The following is a 25,223-nucleotide window of genomic DNA, read 5'->3' as shown; positions in this document are numbered from 1 at the left end:
TAAAAACCTGGATTTCCCTTAATTTTCTGCTTTAAACTCGGACAAGGCAGAGGTTGTGGGTTTTGGACCTGAGCATCTTAGGAATAAATTTTGCAGCCTTTCACTTCCTCTGTATGGCATTAAATTGACCTTTAGTTCTAATGTTAGAAACCTTGGTGTTATTTTTGATCAGGACATGTCTTTTAACCCCCACATTAAAAACGTTACCAGGACCAATTTCGAAGATTCAACACAATCTGCTGCTTTTAACTTTAACTAATTAGGTTTTTATAATGTATGTGAATGATTTTATACAGTGCCCTAATGTTGTGACTTGGTGCTATATAAATAAACTGAATGGAAACTGATTTGATATTTGGCAGAACACTCCTCAACTGCAGTAAGTGTTCACTAACACATGTAACACAGTAAAAAAGGGTGCACTGCTTACTTTAGCCAATAAATGTTGTTTTTCCATTTCTGCTGGCCCGACAGTCGTCATTACTGTGCTCCAAATCTGCCTGGAAACTGTCCAGATGTGCTGCAGGGACAGAGCTGGTTTCTGCCTAAGACTATTAGTTTTTAGCTGTAATGGTGATGGAGGGGATTAAATCTGACAAGAGAGCTGTTTATATTTTCTGCACGAGATCCTCAAATCAGGACATAGAAACAGGAAGGATGCCTGTAATAAAAGGTCTAACGTACTGTTAAAGGAATGCATTAATTAAAATCATCTTATGTTGAGAATTAATGAGAGTTGTAGCAGTTTCGATAAAACATAACGTCCAATTAAGGGTATGTTTTGTCAAAACCTCTTAGCAACCACACCAGTTTAGCTCAAAATGTGTAAAACGGACTGAGCCTTAATTTGCCACTTTTGTGTTTTGTGCGGTCATATTGAAATGGATTAGCTCAGGATTAGATTAATCAGCTGTGGATGTACAGTGTTACGCAAAAGTTCAACTAGAGAACTGATAATTCCTGTGAAATATGCAGTGTGAACACTTTGCTGGATTTTTGCTGAAAGCTGCTGAAGTGGAAACAGCTGTAAACTGTTAATGTAAGTAGAATTTGAACAGCTGACATTTGCTGGAAGCAGGAAAATAAAAGCACAAAGCAGCAGAAATGTGTAGAAAAAGTTGAAGAGAGCAACAACGTATTGAAATTAGCAGAATAAGCTGAAATAGGCGGAGAGAAGCAGAATAAATAACAAAAAGCTGAAATTATAGCAACACAAAAAAAAAACTGAAATGAGAAAAAAGCTGAAATTAGCTCAAAAAGCCTGAAAGAAGCACAACAAATTTAAACAATTAGAAAGAAGCATAAAAGGTAGAAATTACAAAATAAATAGAAAGAAACTAGAAAAATACCTAAAAAATGTAGCTGAAGAGGCAGAAAAAGGCTGAATTTAGCAGGAGCTGAACCAGAATAAAAGCTGAAACAAGCGGTAAAATGTGGAAACTCCATTAATTTTCAATAAAAAAAAACATGAATGAAAATTTTCAAAAGTTAAAATTGCACAAATACCAGAAGTCAAAGCAGGAATGTCACGAACGAGCTGAACGCTTTGAGTTGCTGAAACAGAACAGAAACTGTGGAACAACTGAAAAACAAATGAGGAAAAAAAAAAAAAAAAGACCTCAATGATGCAAATGACTTATTCACAAAATTTAAATCCATCCGATGGTTGATGAGATATTTAGCTGATGTTCAGGGTTGAGTCCAATCGATTGACATAACGTTAAACTTAATCTTACTGTTAGTGCTCAGAAAGTGTGTTATGGATCAGTATCAACTACTACTACAGTAGTAAACCCACTGATAGATATCTGCGTTTGCTAAGGCCAGTTGGTTGTGGCAGCCATTGGGTCAGGCGGACTATAAAGGTCAAGTCATAGACATAGTTTCAAGTGTCATTAAAAGTTGTTCAGCTGGTCATATTTTGCTAACAGACACAATCTTTAACCTTTGCCTGTAAGTGTTGGGTTAAAACACCATAAAACTGTCATTCACACAGATTATCTTAAAACTTAATTTCTGTCACCTAATATAGTAAATTTACCTCAATACAGGAGCAAACGGTTTCATTTTCTCAGGTAAATAATTTATCTTCTGCAAGTTAAGGCCAGAGTACCACCTCCACCCATGGGATTGAATCAAGTGGAGGAATTAAAGGATCTCAGGGTTTTGTTTATGAGTGAGGGAAGAAAGGAGCGTGAGATTAACAGATGGATTGTTGCAGCTTCTGCAGTACTGCGGACTCCGTGCCGGTCCATTTTGGTGAAGAGGGAGCAGAGCAGCAAGAAGAAGCTCTCGGTTTACTGGTCGGTCTACATTCCTAACCTCACCTATGGTCAGAAAAACTGGACAGAGACTGAAAGGACAAGATCAGGCATAAAAGCTGTGAAAATGAGTTTCCTCCACAGGGTGGCTGGACTAGAAATAGGATGAGTGAAATCATCTCAGCTCCAGGGCCTTCTCTGTAGCAGGACCAAGACTTTGGAACGAGTTACCTCTGCTTGTCAGACAGGCCCCCTCCCTCTCAGTTTTCAAGTCCCGTTTAAAAACCCACTACTATTCGGTGGCTTTCAACACCAGATGATGTTTTGAGATCCTGTATGCTCCACACTGGTTTGTCGTCATTATCTGCATCGTTTTTATGTCTATATTCTGATTTACCTCATTTTGTATTTTGCTTTGTGCGTTACCTGTTGTTCTGTCTGTACAGCACTTTGGTTGGCCTCGTCGCTGTTTTAAGTGCTTTGTAAATAAAGTGGTATGGTATGGTATCATTTTCAGTCAAAGACTCCAAGTAGAACCACTGCTCCTCCTCCTCAAGAGCCAGTTGCCCCCTGGACGCCCCCCTAGGGAGGTGTTCTGGGCATGTCCAACAGGGAGAAGATCACGGACACGCTAAAGATACTCTCGGCCAGCCTGGAGGAGGTGGCTGTGGAGAGATACCTGGGCTCAAGTTGGTGCACCCGACTCCAGAACAAGTGGCGGACGATGGATGGATCGATGAATTAACCTTTATCTAACACTGTGTAAAGAAAGATAAAAAGTCATTGAACTTTTTGAAACAATTTATTTAAACTTGAGTTCATTTACAGCAGTTCCACTGAAGAGAGAAAAGGGGTTTGAATGACGCCTTAGCCACAATAAAACCTACGCTTCTATCTACGGTATGTACAGGAAGGAAGATGCAGCTCCACAGTGCAGAAGGCACAGAGTCGGCTTAATACTTGCGTGTAAGCGCTGCTAACATGACGGGAAGGAGAACAAAGTGTAACGGCAGCATTATATTGGATGCGTTTTGTATAATAAAAAATAAAAGCATGACTCTGCGGCTCTTGATGGTGATATAGTGAATTAAAAGTACAACTTTAAGCAGCTGCTTAAAAGTTTTCTAAATGTACACTTGGCATGTGTTGCTTCTTGTAGCTCACAGAAGAGATGAAACTAACCTTTAAGTTTATGTTGCCTGCGTGTTTTACAATATGTGGAAGTAGGCCTGTCGCGATAAACAATAAATCAATTAATCGCATGATAAATGAAAATTATCAAACTCTTTCATTTATCAGCTTTATCGTTTCTTCGTGTCTCTTTTTACTGAAGACACTGGACGACAAAAAGCTCAACTCCCGTGCTCTTCACTGACCCCTCACTTTCTCTTTAAAATCCATTTCAACCGTCCAGAACTGCGTTTTTAGGGGCATTAAAAGCAGCTGAGAAGCTAAGCTACGAGCTAAGCTAACAGGCCGACCTCGGGAAAAACCTCGAAGCTCCAAAATTCACGGTTGAAACCCGTGCCTTCGTGTAAAAAGTTGTTTTTCTCCGCAAAAAGAAGCTGAGAACTTTACTGATGTTTTCATTAAAAGCTTTGTGTGAAAAATGCTATGCGAAAGAGCTCAAGCCACACCGAGCGTCCGCCATTTTGAGAACCAAAGAGACAGCCCATGTCACGTCAAGGGGCCTCCCTCACATTTTTCTTAAAGAGACACACTGCTCGATCCCTCACTATCCATCCTTTATTTCAGTCATACTGTGGTCAAAAAAGGTACAAGCAAAACAAATTAAACATTTCTTCTTAAATTTGACAATTACTAATTATTGTCAAATTTCAAACAATATTATCATTTATCGCAATAATTTATGAGACAATTAATCGCCCAGCAAAATTTGTTATCGTGACAGGCCTATGCGGAAGTCAAATGAAGCCGGACAGCGTTAAGGCAATTTGCTGTTAATGAGGCAATTATGTAACAGAAATTGACACGAGGATGATACAAAGCAGATATATGCAGGTGAAGGATAACTATGACAGTTTGGCAATAACATGGCATGCTCCAATCACGTCTTCAACATTTTACTCAAACACACCGCCAGTCACTCAAAATTTCCAAAAAATCAAAAAAGCTGCCAATGTCAAATCAAAATTTGTGAAATCAAAAACAGGTGAAGAAAAAAAGCAACAGATTTGTGTTTAAATGCAAAACACATCACAATTAGGAAGACTTATCTACTAGTATCACTCAGATCAAACAGAAACTCTTACTCATCAACTTGCACACAAATAAACGCAATAAATGCAGATTTGATACAGGATTTTTTTTTTTTTTTTTTTTACAACAAAAAGATAAATCTTATAACGTGAAAACCTCTCAAACAAAAACACAATTCAAGTAAAGCCTTTTAAACAAACAACAAAACAACAAAAAAAAAACAGCTTCAAATCACTTGGAATTCTTGCATCTTCGATTCAGATTATGCTGTTCATAAAAAAGTACATTCAACAGGTACATTAAATATGGAACAAAATTATAGTACAGAGGTAAGTAAAAGTAATCATTGGGGGGAAGAAAAAAAAATCATACTTATAACAAGACGACACCCAAAAAGACGGTTTCGTTCTATGATTCTCCTTCAATGAAACTGGGAAAACGACAGAATTATTTCCTATTTTAGAACAAATGCTCGTTCAGCGAGCTTCATCCCAACACAACAAGAACAATAAACAAGAGGTTTGACAGAAGAACACACTCGAACAAGAGCGTCCGTCTACAGCCGCCTACAAACATCTCATTCATTCACAAAAACGAGTTTGCACACAGGATCCAACTGAACGGATAAATTAGTTGGCATCACCGCAGCTCGTTGGAACAACGCTTCATTTATTGTGAAAAGTAATTTAGTTTAAAGCAGCTGTCTAATCTACGTGCTTTTATGACGCGATGAAGTAAACAGAAATTAAAACGTTATAGAAATGATTTACCGTAATGCATATTTTACGAAGATATACTAAAATAGTAGATTTGTTGGTGCCCTAACAGAGACGATTAATCTTTGTACGAGTATCACAAGCATCTTCTTGCTTTTCATCATTCAGCCTATTTAAAGAGAACAACCATTGAGTGGTCCGATATGGTAGCGTTGACCACACTGAGCACGGAGCAGAGAAAACAAAAGGTTTGAGCCGTCTACAGAGCTCAGGAAGAAGATTAGAGGGATCCATGTTCAAGGTAAAGGATACGAGACCATCTCAAAGCTGCTTCGTGCTCCTCTGACCACAGCTGATATCTTTAGTAAAAAGCAGGAAGTTCGTGGGACTGTAGCCAATCTTCCAGAATGTGAGCGCAAGAGGAAATGCGACCCCTGTTTGATCAGACAGACAATGGGAAAACCCTTCTAGCTTAACTTTATGGTCAAGGAACAACACAGTGATCGCACCATTCACCACATTCTGAGTCATAACGAGGCTCCATTATAGACAGAAAAACAACATGCTGAGAAGAACAAGTTTCTGGGACTGATGAGACAAAGCACATTTTTTAAACCCTAAAATATCAGCTGAATTTTTATATTTTTAATTATTGTGGAAGGGTACCAAAACAATTTACACCGGTATCTAAAATTAGATCTATACACGTCAACAAATCCAATATTTTCATTGATGCTTCCCCACCGAGAAGATCTCCGGCGTCAAGCGGTTTGTTTTGTAACTGCAATAATAACGATTTTAATTTTTTAACAGCACTAGTTATTATAATTTTATTCATTTTCCACATGGAGACCAGCTAATTAAATAAATTCAAATGGTTTCCATGTGGGGCAGCACGGTGGCGCAACTGGTAGAGCTGCTGCCTCTCAGCGAGCAGGTCCCTGGTTCAAACCCCGGTCCAGGGGCCTTTCTGGGTGGAGTTTGCATGTTCTCTCCGTGCATGCGTGGGTTTTCTCCGGGTACTCCGGTTTCCTCCCACAGTCCAAAAACATGCATGTTAGGCTGATTGGTAACTCTAAATTGTCCCTAGGTGTGAGTGAGAGAGTGAATGTTTGTTTGTCTCGTTTGTCTCTGTGTGTCCCTGTGATGGACTTGCGACCCGTCCAGGGTGTACCCCGCCCCTCGCACAGTGATTGCTGGACATGGGCACCAGCAACCCCCGTGACCCAAAATGGAATAAGCGGGAAAAGATAATGGATGGATGGATGGGTTTCCATGTGATCTTGGACAAAAAAAAAGTGCACAAATCTGAAGGTGTAAGGATCCACACACCCCGGCATATGAACACTGGATAAGAGAAGTTATGTGTCGTATTCATTCAGAAAAGATTAGATACTCTGAACAGATCTGTTGAGAGATTTGAGGACATTTAGCAGCCATTTGTATCTTATACTGAAGGTATGTCAGGGCCTGTTTAATGTGTGCATTTCTGTGTAGCTGATCCGGTATAGGAGGGGTAGGGTGGGTTTTTGTGTGTGTGTATTGTTAAATACAAAATCAATTAAAAAAAAAGAGTGATTTAAAAAAAAAAGATATGAAGATGCACTAACAATGCTAACACAAAGATGTGCAAGATAAACATTTCACTAAAACATAAGCTTAGTTTAAAAAAATCTTTCCAGTGTCTAATAATTAGTTTGGCAAAGATAATGATTTATATATTTTTTTTATATAGATTTGTTGCAATTATATTTAGGTTTTGATTATTTTATGGCCACTGTCGTGTATGGGTATTCAGTTGGTTGCTATTTATAATTTGTGCCACTAGGTGTCACTACATACAACACTGCAGCTGTTTATTATATCAAGACAAGAAACGTAGCATTTTAAACAAGAGGCTCATCAAAGTGGAGGACTAAAAGGTAAATTTGGAATAAAGGTGGATAAACCGGACAGTAACCTCCCTTCAGATTAAGCACGACCAAGGCAGGATTTTCTATCATCCAACTGCAGCCAAGAAGAAATCAGTTAAAACGAGACGGACGTTGAAGCTGTTGACGAGGGTAAAATTAAAAGACAAAACATTTCTTCTGGGTGAAATCCACTCACCTCAAACCGCAGGGAGAAAATATGAAGCTTATTTAGGGTGCCATTAAAATGCAAATTCACAGAACAGTATAGAGACGACGGGGCTCATTTCTCATACGTCACCGCGTAATTAATATTCCGCTCCACTTTTATAACAGGAGATGGACAGAATGTAACACGGGATTTTAATCAGTCAACCAATGGCGCAAAACCTGAAGAGACTGTGATGTCAACGCCCCGACCAGGCAACAACATAATTTAACCAAAAGACGCGACTCGAGCGCCAACATCTACCGCTGTGTTTAGAGACTTTCCATCATAGGAGGTCAAACTATTCGTTAAGAGTTGTGTCCTGTACCTCATCTGTGTTTGTCATTAAAAACAAGTCTCTCTTGTAAAAGAGTCCTCATGACTCAATGAGACTAACCTGTATAAATAAAGGTTGAATGATTGAAAAAAAAAAGGTAGGGTTTTAGATACCCTAATGCTTAAAACTGGATAATACATCTGTCTAAAATGGCAGAAAAATGAACTGACATGACACTGAAAGATTCTGGGGGAAAAATAAATCACCGTCTAGTTGTTGGATGTAGACGTACTCCTTCTGGGATGGCACACGGTGGAAATCGGGCAAAACAAAAGCAAATGAGACCAAAACAACAAAAGAGGTCTTACACAGAAACTAAAAAGTTCCAACAAATATTTACACCACAGATACAGGCACTTGTATATCTTTGGTTGGAGAAACCCAACATTGCGAGAGTAATGCATTCAGAGCTGTTTGTGTCCCTTATTGTACTTCCAGGGTTCACGAGGCAACTGGGATGTGTATTTTTTTTAATTTCCTCCCATTTATTTTGAGTCCGTACTACAGATAACCTCTGGCAGAGCTCTCGGACGTCTTTTTAACCCTCTGACAACGCCACCTGAAACACAAGAAGTTAGCTTTAGACTCATTCTTCATATACATGCATATGCAATGTGTTCATTAAAACGTATAGGATTGAGGAATCATTCATTTAGGTTAAAGAGGGTTGTTACAATGGAGAGAAATATGAGGAAAACACCAAACAGAAATGCTCTTAATGATAACATCTAGTAGAGGTTTTGCGCTGCATCAGAACTGCGATGATGCTGTCTGTTAAACTGTGCATCAAGTTATATAATCAGGTTTCGTGTCTGAGAAGAGACCGAGCTGGATGGAGTGAGCCCTCAAGTCCAAAACAAACCAGCAGATTTTAAACAGGTCTGAGGTCAACGTGGCCACAAACACTGACGCTCTGCTTTGTTTGGTTAGCTCGTCTCTGGAACAGAGCAAGTGTCCTTTTTATCTTTTGGCAACTCTTACTCACACAGTGTGACCTGCACACAGCCACATTTATAGAGAGAAACTTTTCAGTGGTGGATAGGCCTGTCGCCATAAACAATACAACAATTAATCGCGTGATAAATGAAAATTATCGATCTCATTTTCATTTATCAGCTTTATCATTCCTTCGTCTCTCTCGTTCTACCGAAGACACTGGATGACAAAAGGCTCAACTCCGGTGCGCTTCACTGACCCCTCCCTTTCTCATTTCTCGTTAAATTCTGTTTTAACGATCCAAAATCGCGTTTTTGGATCGTTAAAAGCAGCTAAGCTGAGAAGCTAAGCTACGAGCTAAGCTAACAGGCCGATCTCGGGAAAAACCTCCGTCTTGTCGAAGCTCCAAAATCCACGGTTGAAACCCGTGCCTTTGCCTAAAAAGTTGTTTTTTTTCTGCAAAAAGAAGCTGAGAACTTGTTTACTGATTTTTTTTTATTTATTAAAAGCTTTGTGTGAAAAATGCTATGCTAAAGAGCTCAAGCCACACCGAGAGTCCGCCATTTTGAGAACCGAAGAGAGACAGCCCATGTCACGTCAAGGGGCCTCCCTCTCTTTACTTTACTTTGTCTCTTTACTTAGCGACGCGCTGCTCGCTCCCTCACTATCCATCCTTCAATTCAAATAGTCTTATAATGCCATCCGGTGGTCAAAAAATGTACTACACGCAAAACAAATTAAACATTTCTCCTTAAATTTGACAATAATTACTAATTATTGTCAAATTTCAAACAATATTATCGTTTATCGCAATATTTCCTGAGACAATTAATCGCCCAGCAAAATTTGTTATCATGACAGGCCTAATGGTGGGTCTTAATGTAGCTTAAAATTTCGTCACATCTACCGATATGTTAAAAAAATACATTTACGTACTAATATTTTATCTTTAATAAAACATTTAACAGGATTCTCACACAATTCACGTTTTGAAACTCCACATCTTTTTAAAATGTTCTGACATTTCTGCCTGTTTTAAGCATCAAAACATCTTTAGTTTACTCTGAGTGTTTACACAGCGGTGGTTTTATTCATCTTGTGGTTCACACACTATAAAAAAAAAAAAGATGATCATTTAGTAAAACTCAGTTCTCTTACAGTGAAGAAAACCGTTTTGGGCTTAGCTCTTTGTGGCTGAATATATATAACAAATGGTAAATCTGCAGTTTTACAGCCATACGTATAATTCAAAGTGCTCCTACTGGATACAACTTGGGGTTCATAGCCTCGTCTGATTAGCATAAAAAACGGGGCTGTGGACTCTAAACCTTATTGTAAGAAATCCAACAATCTAATCATCATTAGAGTGGACGGCTTTAACAAGTCCACAACAAATCACGTTTTTCCCCCTTTCATTTTTAAAGATGACGGAAATCCGTCACGGTGACGGAGAACTTTAAACCGTCTATTTCACTTGGTTGTCCATTGGATAACCTCGAGACGAGATCTGAGACGAAAAAGTTGTCTTGGACAACTGGAAACCGCTAATGTCGACGCCTGCGAAGTCCATTTGTTGCCAAAGATTTACAACTTACAACCTTCAGCGTGTTTTAGATAATTAGGTTGAATTTCAGCTCCAAATATTTGCCAGACTTGTTCTTTTTCATAAATTTTCAAGTTCAAACAAGAACGATCAAATGGATTTTTCCCTGTTCAATAAAAAGTAAAATATTTGTGAAATCTGTTTTTTTTTTTTTTTCAAATAACAGTCAATAAAAAGCAAATAAACAGTTTTAATTTACAGTAAACAGATATTAAGGGTTGTATGAAACTGCACTGAATAAAACCTACCGGTAATTCTCTTAAAAAAACATGTCCCTGAATGTTACTGCTTGTAAATATTCATCACCTTATTTTATAAGGAGATAAAAACCACTAACGTCACACGACCTCACACACACGGCACACAGTACCAGACCGTAAGCATCAGATGCAGAAGATCAGCTTCACAACAAAACCCTCCAAAGAGTTTAAGGTTCATCAGTGGAGTTAACATCTCCAGCTATTCTGACTTTTACAACACAGACATAAAGCAGAAGATGTCAGAGAGAAAAGACCAGGTGTACAGTCGAGGCCAAAAGTTTTGAGAATGGCACAAATTTAGGTTTTCAGTTTGCTGCCTCAGTTTTTATGGTGGCCGTTTGTAATAACTCTAGATTGTGAAGAGGGATCAGATGAGCTGCTGCTTGTTAGATCCCAATCAACCATTTATCAAATCATCAAGAACTTCAAGGAGAGTGGTTCATCGCAGTGAAGAAAGCTTCAGAGCACGATCTCAGAACATGTAGCTACGAGATCGGATCACCACCAGCGCAGAGCGTGCTCAGGAATGAGCATCTGAACGCACGGTGAGACGAAGGCTTTTGAAGGATGACTCCAAGAAGCCACTTCTCTCCAAGAAAACACTCTGCAGGAAGTATAGGGGGGTATACTGCAGAGGACTGGGGTGAAGTTGTTTTCTCTGATGAAGCCCGTCCAGAATGTTTGGGCCATCTGGAAAAATGATTATCATGAGTCCTGTGTCATGGCAGCAGCGAAGCATCACGAGACACATGCGTAGGGTTGCTTCTCATCCAGGGGGGTCGACTCGCTCAAACCTTTACCTAAGACCACCGTCATAAACATGGAACAGTATCAAAACATCCTCCAAGAGCAACTTCTCCAACGATCCAGAAGAAATGTGGAGATAAACAATATTTTTTCCAGCATAATGGAAAACCATGTCACGAGGCAAATGTGATAAAGTGGCTCAGTGAAGAAAACATTGAAATTTTGGGTCCATGGCCAGGAAACTCCCCAGAACCTGTGGTGAATCCTCAAAAAGAGGGTGGGCAAAAAAACAGAAGCTCTGATCAACTCAAGCACTGATTAGGCAAGAATGTGTTGCCATCGATCAAGATTTTTCCCAGGAGCTGATATCCAGCAAGTTGAGGCGAAGTGCAGAAGTCTTAAAGAAGAAGAGTCAACACTGTAAATGTTGTCTTTGTTTCAACTAGATGTACTTAGGCCTGTCGCGATCAACATATCAATTAATCGCATGATAAATGAAAATTATCTACCTCATTTTCATTTATCAGCTTTATCGTTTCTTCGTGTCTCTTTCTACTGAAGACACTGGATGACAAAAGGCTCAACTCCGGTGCTCTTCACTGACCCCGCCCTTTCTCTTTAAAATCCATTTTAACCGTTCAAAATCGAGGTTTTTATCGTTAAAAGCAGCTAAGTTGAGAAGCTAAGCCAAGAGCTAAGCTAACAGACCGACCTCAGGGAAATAAACCTCCGTCTTGTCGAAGCTCCAAAATTCACGGATGAACACCGTGACTTCGTGTAAAAAAATGTTTTTCTCTGGAAAAAAAAGCTGAGAACTTGTTTAATGATTTTTTATTAAAAGCTTTGTGTAAGAAATGCTATGCTAAAGAGCTCAAACCACACCGAGCGTCTGCCATTTTGAGAACCGAAGAGAGACAGCCCATTGTCAAGGGGCCTCCCTCCCATTTTTCTTAAAAAGACACGCTGCTCGCTCCCTCACTATCCATCCTTCGGTTCAAACAGTCTTATACTGGTGGTCGAACAAAGGTACTACAAGCAAAACAAATTAACCAACATTTCTTCTTTAATTTGACAATAATTACTAATTACTGTCAAATTTCAAACAATATTATCGTTTATTGCAATAATTTCTGAGACAATTAATCGCCCAGCAAAATTTCTTATCGTGACAGGCAGATGTATTTAAATAAAAAGTAAAAAAAAAAAACAAAAACGTCTGAAATGCTTATAGTTGTAATTCAATATATCGTATAAACATCTGACAAAAGGTTCTAAATAAAAACGAGGCTGCAAACTTTGTGAAAACCAAAATTTGTCCCATTCTCGAAATGTTTGGCCACGACTGTAGGTGTGAAATACTTTAGACAATCAGAAGAAAATCAGAGGTGTGATTGGAGTTGGTGTCTTAGACCGATCACTGGTCAACTGATGCTTGGCTGAAACTACCTGTCGAGCTCATAAAGCACTGCTGGTGTCTGTTGTACCTTCTCAGGGCAAAAGTCAGGGTTGGTTTGTCGCACTTTGCCAGGCCGCCCCTTTATGACTGCGTAGCAGAACATAGTGATGACCATGACAAACAGGAAGTAGCTAGTGTGCATCAGGTGAAGGTTGATGAGGGAGCGGTCGTCCTGAGGAAGCAAAAAGAGTTTAACATCATTAATTTAAAACTCTCAACTCCAAAGATTCATGTTTGGTTTACGAGGACTTGAGTTACGTCGGTGCCGACAGGTGGGAGGGTGGTGCGCACGGTTCTGTTGACGGGGCGCACGGTTCTGTTGACGGGGCGGGACGCCCCGCTTGTATAATGGTAGGGGAAACACTGATCTATAGAGTTCAGACCTATGATTTTAGCAGCTCGGTGTCACTTTACACTGCTGCTGACCCTGCAAGGTCATCCACGTGCAGTTATTATGATCTCTCCCTCTGCTACACCAAAACAGTTTGTTGACCCAAAACATTTTATTCATATTGTTTAAAGGTTAGAGGTGCATGCAACTCTTTCAACTCTGCTGCTACAAAAGGTCATTCCTGCTAAGGTTCAGACTTTCTACAGCCACTGTTTACCTTCAGATTTTCCTGTAAATGGCACATCTTCTCCTTAGATATAAACATTTGTTCCTGGATGTTTCTTTTAGTATAATTCAGAAGAAGGCTGTGACTCACATCTGGAACAATGACCGTGAGCTTCGGGTTCAGTGCATGGTACACCTTGCCAATTGCTCCTTTATAACACCAGAAGGGGTTGTAGTCCTGGCTGTACTTGGTGTCCGAGTCTCGGACCGTCGTGAACAGCTTGTACCAAGACGTGGCGTTGGTGTACGTCTCCGGCACGCAGTGCGGCGGCTGCCTGCAAAACCAAATGCACAATCTGTTGACTGGTTCTGTTGGACTCTTTAAAACATGGCAGGATTTTACAAACCTGTCTTCTTTTAGCGTTTCAGTTCATCTTGTTTAGGGTTTGAAATTATTTCCCAATAGCTACTGGTGGTTTAAAGACCCTAATTTACTTGCTTTGAACAGGAAGTTGGACAATGACAATGTACATGTCGAAAAGTGCTACTTAAAATTAGTATAAACCATTTTTAATACCCAATTCACATAAAACATACCTTAAAATAAAATAAATATGTTTGCTGGAGCCTTAATCCCACTGCTGACAGCTCTTACGCAGTTTTTCTACTAAAGAGAGCTGGTGCTAGAACAGCTTCTTAACCATTAATCCATCTATTTTTTTATATGCCTTTGCTTGTTTGTTTTTTTAATCACAGGGGAGTTGGTGCCCGTGTCCAGAATTCACTGCTCGAGTGGCGGGATACACCCTGGACAGATTACAAATCCATCACAGGGACACAGAGGGACAATCAACCATTCAAGCTCTCACTCACAGCCAGACAAAACTGTCAGTTAACCTTAACGTACACGCAACATCACTGCTGGGAGTCGTTTCTACCAGGATCCATAAACACCAGCAGCTGTGCTGAACGAGCCGACGGTGGTTATTCACGGTGCTTCACGCAGACTTATCAAATCAACTGAAAACAGAGATTGTGAAAGCAGCTCTGTGCGTTGCTCTGACACACGACGCGATTAGTAAATACAAACAAGCACAAAGTGCAGGGAGATGACACGATGAGCACTGCTAATGTGACGTCCCTTACATGTGGAAGTTAATTATTGAGTCTCAAAATAAAGAGAAGTAAAGGAGAAACATCGTGTTTTTATACACAACTCACATTTTCACTGGTGGAAACTCTGCAGTGTCTTTGTCTGAGGTCCTTCAGCGAGTTTTAACAAGTTAACAGAACACAGTGTAACGACAGTTTTGGTTTATTATGCTCGTTTTAACGTTTCAACAACTAAAGCAAAATGCAAACAAGTGCACTGGAATGCACCCCCACGTTGCGGTTGTCTATCACTTATGAAGCCTAACAGCGCTATCATACGAAGTGCGTGTAAGTCACCTGATGGTAAAATCACGAGATTTGAATACCTCGCTGTTGGCCCCTTTGTGGAATGCAGAGTTGAAAAAACTCCAGAACGTTGTCTTTAGGAAAGAGCTTACTGGGATAGAGAAACTGGGATTTTACATTCAAAAAATTAAGTTCTCATCAAGATAAGTGAGACAAAAGTTGCACGAACACACAGTAGCAGTAGAAGTTTAGTTGGTTAGTAGATTTAGAAAAATAAAAAGACCCACAATTTTCCATTTTTACGACTAAGCAGAGAAAAAAAACAACTGATTTGTGCACACATGATAAAATTATAAAAAGGAATAAGAAACTACGTTTTTTTTTGTCTAACGGAGCGCACCACTAACGTTCATGCAGCCAACATGTCATCAGAAACCAGTGAAGGAAACAGTCCAACTCACACTGTGACTGGGAAGATATTGCTGGCTGCTGTGATGGTCATGCAGGTGCTGAACACCACCTGCTCGCAGTGTCCGTGCAGAACGCAGTCGTCCGAGTTCCAGGACACGGGCAGCGTGAATGTGATGTTTATTTCTTCATGAGCTTCTCGGCCTGCACGCCAGAAAACGAGAAGGTACAGTCAGGACCCGACAGAAACCAGGTTAACGACTCGCACTTGTAGTTAGCAGGAACAATGTTCAACCGTGAGGCTGTTCTTTCAGCCAAAACGCTACAATCAGAACGTCGAACTGCTTCCGTCAATGACTGATGGGCTTTAAGAGTTCATGTGATATTTACTGAACTGCAAAGAACAGAAGAAGATGACCATGAACAGGACTGAAAAGTGAAATGCATCTTTAGATGGTGATAATAGAAATATATATTAACAAATTGCATCAAGTCAAAAAAGCCTGATGAAGAGATGACATTTATTAAGTCTTTCTTGTGCATGAGCCACGTTAAGTTTTATGTGATGAACTTGCTAAGATATAAATAACTTGACATTCATTTACATGAAAAAACATGCTCTATAAATATAATATCCAATGGTCAGTATACAGAGGATATTCTGCCAAAGTCTTGTGCAGGTATTCATACAAAAATTACTTTAAGTACAATGAATACGGGACAGTAAATTTCTTTGTTTTCGGCATCAAAATGTGCGTTTGATCCCATCAGCAGCCTCGTGATCGAGAAGTTTTCAAAAGTCCTAAAAGAAAAACTTCTCTCATCTCTGAGGCGTGTCGTCTTTAGCAACACGCCCTGATCTACGCTTGTTTTCAAACCAAGTGTTGCGTGAAATAAGACAGAGATGCAGAGCAGACGACGTAGCACAACGTTAGTCATCTAAAAACTGGACTCTTGAAGAATGTAATCAGTGTTTGCACGGGTCAGGAGGACGACTGCTGAACTTATTTGAGGGTTTCTGATAACGTTTCAGATACAAATGGCATGTTTGTTAAAACTAGAAGACACGCTGCTTGTTTTAAAGTCCACTGCAAGCACAATTGAAAAAATATACATGCTTTAAATATCGATGCATTTTCTTATTTACATTATTTATTTAGAATTTTGGAGATTTAACTACTGACATTTAGTTTATTCTGTTATTTTTTACTTTATGGAGCTCTTCAAAGTCAACGGAGGATATCTAAGGCAAAGAGAACAAGTTAAGATGCACCCTGTTCAGGAATTTGTTGTATATTGAGACAAAGAAATACGAACAAACACACAACGGGCTGCTTTAAAAGCTTGAAACCTGCAGGTGAATTGCAGCAGAGCAGGTTCATGTTGCACAGTGCTGCCACTGCTGGCTCACTAATCATGTATTTTTAAATCTTTTAAGAGTTTTCAGTCAAGAGGAATGAACGACATTCGTGCAGTTTTACCACACACAGGCCTGAAGTCACAGATACTAGTTAATCTTTACACTCTAACCTGATTTTCTAACCTTTTCCTTCAGATAAGAAGCCAAAACAATTGTGAAAATGTAAAAAAGGACCTACCTGACAGGCCGACTTGCTGCCCCAACACCGTGGCATACAGATGGGTGATGTTGCGAGAGTATCCTCCAAACGGACGCTGGGGGTCCAACGTGAGCGTGATGGAGACGGAGATGTTAATAGGACCCGGGTCCTCCAGCAGGAGGGGAGGCTGGGTGCTGGAGCGAGCCTGACCGCTGGTCACAACTGTGCTCTCCGGAGTGGTGGACTCGTTCAAGCCGTGCTTTATCGTCTCGTTCTCCGACACGCAGAAGTCCAGCTCGTTGTAGCGCAACAGAAAGGTGTTCCAGTCCTGAGAAACAGCAAGAGGGTTTCAAACCGAGGAACACAAACTATCCGGTCTGATAATGGAAGAACCGCACGCACAAAACTTCCTGTAACATTATTCATTGTATTTGTTTACATCCACCAGGAAGCTGAGAACCCATCCCAGAAGGTTTTCTCCATTTGCATCCTGATTAAGAATTTCAGCCTAAAGATGGTGATTTGTTGAACTGCAACTGTAGAAGACCAGTTGGCAACGCACACTTGAGCCAATGTTGCAATAAAATACACAAATTACTCGTTGTTGTCTCACTGAGCTCAGTGTTTTCAACTAAATGAGCGAGTCATGCAGCTGCTTTTTGATTGCCCCATTTTTTTTTAATCATGGCCTTTTTTTATGCGCATGGCATAAATGTGTTTTTTTTTTTATTGTTCACCACCACCCATATCGTGCCTGCCTCAGCCTGATACGTGTGCACGTGTACCATCCATCATGCATGCATCTATTGAATGGGAGATATTAGAACTAACAGCAATGGTTCAAACTTTTGTAGCTTTAGACCAACAAAACAGAAAAAAAACAGACTTAAGAACTAGGTCTGTCACGATAACAAATTTTGTTGGGCAATTAATTGTCTCAGAAATTATTGCGATAAACGATAATATTGTTTGAAATTTGACAATAATTAGAAATTATTGTCAAATTTAAGAAGAAATGTTTAATTTGTTTTGCATGTAGTGCCTTTTGTTGATCACCAGATGGCAGTATAAAACGGTTTGAACCAAAGGATGGATAGTGAGGGAGCGAGCAGCGTGTCTCTTTAAGAAAAATGGGAGGGAGGCCCCTTGACGTGACATGGGCTGTCTCTCCTTCCTTTCTTCGGTTCTCAAAATGGCAGATGCTCGGTGTGATTTGAGCTCTTTAGCACAGCATTTTTCACACAAAGCTTTTAATAAAAAAAATCAGTAAACAAGTTCTCAGCCTCTTTTTACAGAGAAAAACAACTTTAGACGAAGGCACGAGTTTCAATTGTGAATTTTGGAGCTTCGACAAGACAAAGGTTTTTTCCCCGAGGTCGGCCTGTTAGCTTAGCTCGTAACTTAGCTTCTCAGCTTAGCTGCTTTTAACTAGGGATGCACCGATCCACATTTTTTTAACTTCCGATCCCGATACCTAAATCTGGATATCGACCGATACGGTCCCGATATCATCATTATTATTGATTTTATGTGATGCTATAATAATCTCCTCTCTATAGGCAAGTACAATTTGTACAAATATATGAATGTCCAAAAAAGCAACATGAGGTAAGTTTATTAATGTTGGATAAGTTTCAAAGTTAGAATTAAATCCTGCTAACATAAAACATGTTTGTTTTACTCCTAGCTTTAAAGTGGATATTAAAGTGATTAAATGGCTTCAAACATCTGCTAAGTTCATGGCATAAACCAACACAGAGGGTAAACTATATCTTGGCTGCAAGTATCAAGCTGCAAAATCCTTTGTTTTCTACAGCTGATAGTGGTTGGTCATTAATTACGATGAAGTTTAGCAACTTCTCGGTAAACGTTAGGGCTCCGGGGCTTCAGCGGTCTGTTATTTTTGTTCAATCCGCAGCAGGCAGTCTGATTTCGATCAGCCGCCTCAGTCTGCCCCTCCTCTGAGACAGGCAGACTGAGCGCGGCTGACCAAAATCAGACTGACTTCTCCGGACTGAATGAAAATAACACACCGCTGAAGCCATGAAGCTCGAATGTCCAACGTAAAACTAACTTTACCGCGATTTAATGTGGCGCTGTGGCTCTGCAGACATTGCACGTTGCTGTCTTGTTTTGTGGCGTTTCTAGTGTAAAATACTTCCACACAGCGGACATGTTTTGGTTTACCGTTAGCCACAGTGCTACTGCACGTTGTAGCTGGCTGCAAACTATGAACCGGATTTCCTGAATGTGAGGCGGGTCTTATTACTCTGGGCTCATGAGACACGCCTCCTTTCAGGAAATCCATTCCATAGTTTGAAGCCAACGTGCAGAGCAGCTGACAGGGAATCCACATGTGGAGACGTTTTACTTGGAGACACAGACGTGCATCATGGATCAGAAATCTCAGCAGGTTGGATCGGAAAAATCCGATACGCAAATTATGCTGGTATCGGAGCCCGATACCGGATCGGCCCCATCCCTACTTTTAATGAACCAAAAACACGATTTTGGACGGTTAAAACAGATTTTTAAGAGAAACGATAAAGTGAGGGGTCAGTGAAGAGCACCGGAGTTGAGCCTTTTGTCATCCAGTGTCTTCAGAAAGAGAGAAACGAAGAAATGATAAAGCCGACAAATGAAAATGAGGTTTATAATTCTCATTTTTTCATGTAATTAAATGATTTGTTTATCGCGACAGGCCTATTAAGAACCCAGCTACTGCTGCCTCAAGTGTACAAACTTGGCCAACAAACCAAATAAATTAGTATAGTGACAACTTCAACACTTAATATAATATTTGTATCCAATTATGAATGTTGTCGGTTTTATAACAGCTATGGCAGAACACAATATTGGTAATTTATTTTATTTCTGGAAATCGTCTCAAGAACACTCCCGTGTTGTTTGAACAAACCACTACGCTGCACAACGGCGCATTTATCTCATCTTTCTGTGTTTTCCACTTATACGTTTTATTTGCATATGTGCATTAGCGTTGGGTGGAGCAGAGGTCAAGTTCAGCTCCACGAGTAAATATTTAAAGAGCCTGGAGTCGCTTATTTTTCTGCTAAAATGAGATGAGTCTTGTGAACTGAGCTGGGTGGAGTATGGTTTATATTTCAGTGTTAATACATTATTGCAACATGAAGCAGGATATAACGAGATATGAGAGAAGAAATAAACTCCTCGGTTTCATCTTTTTTCAAAGCATTGTGTGGATTAGTCCTACCTCTGTCAACTCCGGAGACTTGATCTCCTTAATCTTAAAGAAATAACCGATGGTCAGGAAGGCAATGGCCACTGCGCTGACGCTGATCATAAAAATGACCAGCGGTGGACGGTTGTTGATGTAGCCTCGTAGGTTCTCTATAGGATTCAACAGGTACACCTGCACAGAAACAAACACACGGGTGTTCATGTTAAACCGCACGAGCAGATACACGACATGTTGACCAAAACTCTCCAACTCCGAGTCGGGGGAAAAAAAATCTATTTGTTGCACAACTCCATCCTGTTTTCTGTCATCAATCCACTGAAATAATGTCAATTTAACAAGAAGTGTTTCAGAAAGCTCTGGGTTTAAATCATGCTCAAATTAAAGGTCTAGCATCGGGTGGAGGAATGCGTATCACCCGCCTCCTTTCATCCCAGAGTTTTACACTGAGATCACCTTATGATAAGAAGTGGAGGCCAACTTGAAATGAGTTGACTCCTAAAGTTAACCAGTTGTACACATATATCCAGTAAGGGTGTAACAAGATCTAGTCCAGGGGTGTCCAATCCTGGTCCTCGAGGGCCACTATCCTGCATGTTTTACTCGTTTCCCTGCTCCAACACACCTGGATCGATGGTTCAATTACATCTTCATATTCTGCAGAAGCCTGTTAATCACTCACTGATTTAAAATCGGGTGTGTTGGAACAGAAAATCAGCTAAAACATGCAGGGTAGTGGCCCTGGACCAGGAATGAACGCCTCTCATCAAGTGCCTCAATATCGAGACTAAAACTTTACGAGATTTCTCGTCAACTTGAAAACTGTCTCACAAACACCCAGAACCCTCGTCTCATGACTTTAACATATTCACTAAAAACGTCTCCAACACTTTGAATCATTTGTGTGGCAGCGGTATAAAAAAACAACAGGCACTAGGACCATGTGGCACATTCCTCAAGTCATGTTGCCCTCACGCAGCCTCTGCAGCTACGTGCTGAAAGGAAGAGTCTCTGCCGCACATTACTTTAAAACAGAAGTTCACGTGATGACTTGTTAAAGCTAAGAAAATTTATGAAAAATGTATTCGTTTGTTCGAGTGGAGCGAAAAAGAGTCGAAGTTTGAGGTGGATGTGAATCTAACTACCGTTTACTGAACGCCTTAACTCTCCCCATAATCCGCTTAATCTTCTCTGTGTGAAATTATACAACTCAGATTTTCAAACTCGTCAGAGTACATCACAGCTACAGTGTGTCCAAATTTATTTATCCACTTTACCTCTTTGTGATTTATTTGGTTATTTTAAGGAGAAATGTTTTTCTGTCCGTTTGAATTTTCATAGATTATTTAAAGTTGTTTTGATGGTTTTTGGTGTTTTTCCACAAGAATTCAGTTAAAAATTGGTGACAACGAATGACCAAAGGGATAAAAAAAAAAATCTGACTAGTAAATAAGATTTGTTGAGAAAAGCCAATTTTATATTTCTGTATGAATGTTTTGACAAATACATTTTAAAAACAGAGCAACTTTTATTTTTTAAGACAATCTTGGCAAAAAAAAAAAAAAAAAAAAGGTCGCTCCTTGATCAGGTTTTTAATTTGGGCATCTTGTGTAAATGACTGGAGTTCCCTGAGTTCAAAGGTCACTCACAGTTTCCATGAGAACCTGGAAGATCATGAAGCTAAAGAACCGTTCTGATGCCTGAAGAGACTCAGGAGAGCTCGGACAGAAGAGTCAGTTTTACTTAAAAATGTTAAAATCTCTCTCGTAATATTTTCCAAAAGTTTCAGTAAAAGCTGTCCAGCGGTTCTTGAAATATTTTGCTAACACAGAGAGATTAAACATGGTGTTTTGAGACAAAATTGTGATGTGAACACACCACGATTTGTTAGAGCATGTGCTTTACCTAACTTTAGTCTTTATTTAAAATTTAAATAAATTAGTCAGTCTGCCTCTGTTGTGGTTCTCAGGACAGTGTCTTCCTGTCTGTTTGGTGTGATGAAACTTCAGTTCTCATTTAAAATAAGAAACAATAATGACCTGAAGGCTGCATGCATCATCTACTCATTAGGAATTTGTTTCTCAAGTAATAGGGGTAGTAGTCATTTTCTCATTGTAATAGAATTAGCTAAGCTGTTATTGAAGCCTCTTTATTATTGGCCTTATTTTTCAGCTCCTGAGGCCACATCTGCCCTTGTTAACTCACACTCTAGTAAACAGATTAATGCCACGCTGTAAATGTAGCCATAACGTCTTGTTCTGTTGCATCTTGCTGCCGCTGCTTTGATAACCCCCACACAGGCAGATGCAAACTGTTTAAACGCACCGAAAACTGGATTCGTGGTGAATCCTGGAGTGTTTTCTCCGGGAACATGTTGCGTTTCGAGAACACACACAGTTGTAAATTCAACAATATGAAACACGAGCCGTGCTGGGCGACAGCTGGGAACTGGACACCATCTTGTGAGAGGATGGCTGCAGCTGCGACGGCCGGTCTTGAGTACACATCTGTAAAGCTTCAAGGAGTTTTTATTTTATTTTTGTAGCCGGCACAAACTCTTCCTACATGTATTAAAATGTACATTTCTTTTGTTTGATTTGCAAAAAACAAAGCATAGATGCTTTAAAAGCGTACGAACTCAGTGATTTGGAGCTACAGGAGAATGTATTATGAAGTACATGATGAAAAGAAGATGACAGAAGAAAGTTAAAAAATAATGCTCGATTTCTGTGTGGATGTCTAACTCCGATTGATCCAACTGGTCAATCTGAGCGAACACAAAAATGGCTATAACCAAGTCCGTCTGACAGATACGGAGCCAAGATTTCATGTGGTAGTAGCAGAGAGTCATCCCAAACACATACCGTGAGTGCTAACAGATCGCTCAAGAACTTTGAAACGATGGCATACAAGGCGGCGAGTAATTCATGTTTTAAGCAACATTAGAGAAACCCAACAAACAAACAAACAAACAAACTTATCTGTTGCAAGAGAAGTTGACAACTTCTGCTCAGTGAATAATGGTTTTAAAGTCATGGGTTCTGCTTTGTTGAGGTCACTTCATTAGGTCAAAGTGTTAGTCTAAGACAGACATTATACAGCTTTATTATATTATTATAAATATAAATGTTATATTATAATTATACAAATAAAAGCTTTAGGAATTTACAAGCATTTTCCTATCAGTTTCTGGCACATTCAGATATCTTGAATTAGACTATGGCACACATTAAAGTACTTTAACTGTAAATTAATTTCCATTCTGGATGGCTCCATATACGTACAGGTTGCTGCATGCAAACAATTTGTAAGAAAGCACAGCAAATTACCACATGATCTCAAAGGCATGGGGCTGGTGTTCATTTGGCTTCAAGTCAATATGCCCCAGTCACGTTTTTTTCAGAATCACGCACATTGACAATAAAATTTCTGTTCCAATTTCTTCCTCTTACACAGGTCAGAGTTGCGATAAGTGAAGTTAAATGTAATAATCGTGGCAGGAAAGAAGTCACCTGGGTAAAACTTTACCACGACACCAGACAATCGCACACAAACAACACTAGCACGCCTGTCGCTGCTGACCATCCTGAAATTTAACCAACAACCGGTTTGACGAGATGTTTTCACAAAGGAAGGTGTTCTGAATTCAAACTGAATTACTGTTTAAAGGCTTCCTTCCTTCTTTACATAGATAACTTTACTAACTGACATTTATAATGTATGTGAATGTTTTTGTTTATTGCCCTGAGATAACTTCTGTTGTGACATGATGGCACTATATAAATAAACTGAACTGACTAAATGAAGGCCCAAACTGACACAGACATCCAATAGTTAGTTAATTCATAGTTTTAAATGGATTTGTTCAAGACAAGACTGATCATCTGATGTTTAAAAACTTCACACTTCTCCATTTGTCTAGGTTCATGTATTTAACCACAAACTGCACAATTGATCTTGATCAAGTGCAAGGACTGACTGAGAAAAAAAAAAGATGCAAAAGTCCAAATAAGATGGAAAAACACTGAAAAGCGATTGATCAGAACCACTTTAGAAGGATCACAAGTCAGTCTGGCTCCTCATTCCTACGACTAGCTGTAGTTGTAAATGTCATTGAATTTAAAACAAAATGATAAACAACAAAGTGCACATAAAAAAAATCATTCCCTACACGTCACATAAAAACACATTTCAGACCCAGTAAATTTTAGAGAAAATAAAGTGTCCTAATAGTTGTTAAAAGACTGAACAAATTGGTAATCACTAAAAATAACCTTCATTTGAACTTTTATGGCTTAAATAGAGACTTTGCTTGTGCATTTATTCGTCCAAATATGTTCTAATAAAAAATATCAGCAAGGAATGTGAATTTCTTTAATGAAATTATAAAGCTGCACAGTTTAGTAAAAATGTATAAGAAAACTCGAGACGATTAGCTAGTTCCTCACTTAAACCGCACGAGCTATTAACGCGCTAAAGCTAAACATTTTTGCTTTAAAAGCGTACTAAAACTCAAAACAGATCGCTCAGTTTGATTAAATAAGTACTCACCATTTTCTCTTCCTATGGAGACGGGGTTGGTAGTTTGGAGGTGTGTTGCGAGCCACAACAATAAAGATGCGATGTCGCTAGCTAGTTAGCCTCCCTGCAAAGCTAGCTAGCCTGTGCTGCTAGCTTGGAGCTAGTCCCTCCTGAATTTACCGCTGAAAAGCAAAAGTCTGAGCTCAGAGGATGCAGCTAGAGTTTCAGCGTATGAAACCACACGTTTACTCCTTCCCATTCTCTGTTCTCAGGTGTGATGCACCTCTCTAGAGAAGCGTATCTTCAGCATTCAGACTGGAATAACGTCAGTGTCTTCCTGCCGACATCTGATCCGCGTCCCCGAATTGCGTAGAAAAAGCGTCGCAGCGCCGCGTTCTCGGTATTTTCGACAAAAGTGTACGCTCGGAATTTGGCGTCGGTGCGTTGGAGACACTTTAGTGTACGCAGTTTGCGTAGCTGGAACGCACTTAGCGTGTTTACAACAGGCTGGAGGCTGTTGCCGCTTTCAATTACTGTCAGAAATATTTTATTTAAGACGAAAGCAGCGAGCTAAGGATCGTGTGTGTTTGAATTTTTTTAACTTGCATTTAAAACATAGGTTTTATAGTAACTTTATATGTTATTTTTGCATAGTTTTTATACACTTGTGTTTTTTTTTCACGTTTTCTAACTTTTGTATTTTATTTCTGACTGCTGATGAAGGCAACACAGTGATAGAATATAAAACAAAATCCTGCATCTGTGACCAGGTATGGACTTGTTTTTTTACTCATTTAAAAAAAGTTTTGATTTGCCTAAAGGTTTTAAATAAAAAGAAACATAAGTATTAACTTCAGTTATTAATTGTAATACAAATTCAGTCTTAAATGTTATTATAAATCTCAGGCAT

The 25,223-nt window shown here is 39.5% G+C and overlaps 1 protein-coding gene across 1 annotated transcript; it reads right to left on the bottom strand.

Annotated features, from left to right (window-relative positions):
- Positions 1–8,134: 8,134 nt before the first annotated feature.
- On the bottom strand, positions 8,135–24,684 carry tmem248 (transmembrane protein 248). Its single transcript, XM_037687240.1, has 7 exons — positions 24,344–24,684; positions 19,808–19,966; positions 16,615–16,903; positions 15,070–15,220; positions 13,362–13,545; positions 12,683–12,826; positions 8,135–8,211 (listed from the first exon to the last, which is right to left on the bottom strand). The coding sequence occupies exons 1-7, from the start codon at positions 24,344–24,346 to the stop codon at positions 8,191–8,193; spliced, it is 951 nt and encodes a 316-aa protein (XP_037543168.1). The 5' UTR covers positions 24,347–24,684; the 3' UTR covers positions 8,135–8,190.
- Between the last annotated feature and the right edge of the window lie 539 nt (positions 24,685–25,223).

The sequence above is a fragment of the Nematolebias whitei genome, chromosome 14 (genome assembly GCF_014905685.2).
Source record: "Nematolebias whitei isolate Nwh7 chromosome 14, NemWhi1, whole genome shotgun sequence".
In the NCBI taxonomy this organism is placed as follows: domain Eukaryota; kingdom Metazoa; phylum Chordata; class Actinopteri; order Cyprinodontiformes; family Rivulidae; genus Nematolebias; species Nematolebias whitei.
Note: the sequence above shows the minus strand (reverse complement) of the source record. Positions and strands in the feature narration are given on the sequence as shown.

Coding starts and splice junctions, on each gene's coding strand:
- tmem248 (XM_037687240.1), bottom strand. Junction 13,546..15,069: donor AATATCTTCCCAGTCACAGT/GTGAGTTGGACT, acceptor TTGGTTTTGCAG/GCAGCCGCCGCACTGCGTGC. Junction 8,212..12,682: donor CTGACTTTTGCCCTGAGAAG/GTACAACAGACA, acceptor CTTGTGTTTCAG/GTGGCGTTGTCAGAGGGTTA.